Source organism: Drosophila obscura, unplaced genomic scaffold, assembly GCF_018151105.1.
Source record: "Drosophila obscura isolate BZ-5 IFL unplaced genomic scaffold, ASM1815110v1 contig_84, whole genome shotgun sequence".
NCBI lineage: Eukaryota > Metazoa > Arthropoda > Insecta > Diptera > Drosophilidae > Drosophila > Drosophila obscura.
Genome location: NW_024542877.1, coordinates 1650337 through 1652884, shown reverse-complemented (window position 1 = coordinate 1652884; position 2548 = coordinate 1650337). Strand labels below are relative to the sequence as shown.

Genomic DNA, 2548 nt, shown 5'->3' with positions numbered 1-2548 from the left:
GAGGGGTGGGCCAGCAGCAGAACCAAAACCAGAATCAAGGCCAGGCACAGGGGGCCCAAGTGTAGAGGCTGGGGCAGGGCTAGTCCGCATTCGTTGGTGGTGATGGTACGGTGGGTTTTCTGCACTATTTTACATACGTAATGTGAGCTTCATGGGCCGAGAGCTCATAAGCGCCGTTGGCCAAAAAAGCTTTGGAAATTAGCGTTGCTTCTACGGACCACAGAAGCCAGGGAGCCAGGCAGCCAGGCAGCTGGAGGTAGTAGTAGGCAGGTTGCGGATGAGCGCAGTGGTGGCTCCAAGGGGCAGTGGAAGTGGGCGACTGGCAGCATGTGTGGCATATGTGGATGGGTTGGGTGGCGAGTGTGCCAATCAACGGGGAACAGGCACATACAAAATATATCACGTTTGAGCTTGACGAAAACACGAATCGAATTTAGAAAAGAAACGAGATGAAACACTTAAAATAAAAACACTTTAAACAGATTTCAGAACTGTAGTCAGAGGAAGCTGCTTTTGATCCCAAAAATGGCCTTGGCAGGCTGCACGGAAAAGCTCATTGAAATAAACAAACAAAAGAAAAACAAACTCGAAATCTTTCGTGTTTGAAAGTGTGCGGAAATGTTTGTATATAATTCTTGGGAAATCGACGAAAAAAGAAAACGTTGCACTGAAATGCTCGTTGCATTGATATTGATCAGATTTTGAAATGCTTCTTCGTCTGCTCCGAAACTCGATACACTGCGGAATTTACTCTTCTTGTCTTCGTGCTGTTAAAAGTGGAATGCTGCTTCCATCTTTTGCTATATTACTGGGCTATCTTGATGTCTTCGTTGACTGAATGTGGGGTGGGGAGTTCGTTAGTTGGCGGGCCCCTTCGGCTTGGGGGTGTCCGGATTGCGATCGGGCTCGGAAGTGCGGCCTTTCTTGATTATTTGCGGACGCTTCTGTATGGCCGTGTACTGGCGGGTGTGTGCCAGCGACAGTTGCTTGGACATGGCCAGGCCAAGCTGTTGATCCTCCAGCATGTGGGGTGTCGGTAGATTGGCCTGTGGCATCGGGACGCGCGGCGGTGGTGGCAGGATGCCCGTGTACATGCGGCTTGAGGGCTCGGTCTTGGGAACGCCACCGTAGATCCTCTTGGTCTGGTTCTGATTGTTGCTGTTCTGCTGGCTGTTGCTGCTGCCGTGCAAATTCTGATAGCTGTGATGATTGTAGTGGCTGAAGCGCTGACCGTCGGCGTGCTTCTCGTATTTGTTGAAGCGGCTGTAGTCTGCGGCGTGCTTCTCGTATTTGTTGAAGCGGCTGTAGTCTGCGGCCGCGTGCAGCTTGTGCTGATCTGCAACAGCATGCAGCTTGGCCAGGCCGCCGGGCGCTGCGGCAGCCTTGACGTGAGCCCACGGTGTACAGCCGAGCACCACGGATGGATGCGGCTGTCGATGGGCCCGCGAGGTGGAGCGCTGAGACCTGCGCTGTGGCCCGCGTGAGCTAGCCCGTGGCGGACCACGTGATGTGGCTCGTGCTGGACCACGCGATGTGGCTCGTGCTGGTCCCCGTGATGCGTTGCGTGGCATGGCACGTGATGGCGGCCGCGATGGTGCCCCAATTAGTGGCCAGGGATTCGGTCCCAGCGAAGTCGATGAGCTGGCGCGTTGCAGGCCTGCAGCAGCCGGCAGGGCTGCGGAGGCGGTGGCTCCTCCAGACGTGGAGCGCGCTGACGCTCCTATGGGCGGCCATTGGCTGGGCTCCTGGTACAGCAGCGCCGGGGCCGCGGCTCCGTTGGCTTTGTGTGAAGCTCCTCCAGTGCAATTTTCGTGCCGACACCAAGGGGCGATTGCTTTTGGATCCACCGGAGGAGCTTGGGGATCCGATAGCTGTGGTGCCGCCTCGGAGGTTGCCTGGGGCGTGGCCATGGGCGTGGCCATGGGCGTCGCTGCTGCAAGTTCCTCTGGAGATCCGTGAAGCGTTCCCTGCGAAGAGCCTTGAGACGTGTCCGCCGGCGATCCGGGTATTGTGGCCAGTGGTGAACCCTTGAGAGTGCCTTGCGGAAGAGCCTTCCGTGGAGTCCTCTGCCGACCCTTGGGCATCGGCATCGGCATCAGAAGGTGGCGAGCTGATTGGCGAGCTCTCAGCCACAATTGGTGGCGTGGAAAACAGAGATCCTTGCAGGGCTGGATGTAGACCCCAGGATCGGGGGCCAGCACCAACAGACGATCCACTCATGGACCAGAGCGAAGATCCGTCAACAGTGTTTGGCGTGGACCATAAAGGGCTCCCGGCCACTGCGTGGTGTGGACACATGCACGGACCATGGACCATGGTGCTGGCGCGGTGCAGCGCCTTGCTGAGTCGTCGTCGTACCCGAGACAGATCGGGGCAGCGCCTCCGACGACGATGCTGCCAGAATCCCAGATGAAGAGCCCTGCGGACAGCCTGGGTACATGGGACAACTTTGTGTCGAATAGCAGGACCCATTCTTGGCACGTCCCACGTGCTTGTGCTTGTGGGTGTGGGTGTGGGTGTGGCTGTGGCTGTGGGTGTGACTGTGGCC

At 57.3% G+C, this 2548-nt stretch overlaps 1 protein-coding gene across 1 annotated transcript; it reads right to left on the bottom strand.

Moving 5' to 3' along the window:
- Window positions 1-830: 830 nt before the first annotated feature.
- Window positions 831-2090, bottom strand: LOC111068981 (uncharacterized protein DKFZp434B061-like). Its single transcript, XM_022358824.2, has 2 exons — window positions 1317-2090; window positions 831-1238 (listed from the first exon to the last, which is right to left on the bottom strand). Exons 1-2 carry the CDS (start codon window positions 2088-2090, stop codon window positions 858-860), a joined length of 1155 nt encoding a protein of 384 aa, XP_022214516.2. The 3' UTR covers window positions 831-857.
- Between the last annotated feature and the right edge of the window lie 458 nt (window positions 2091-2548).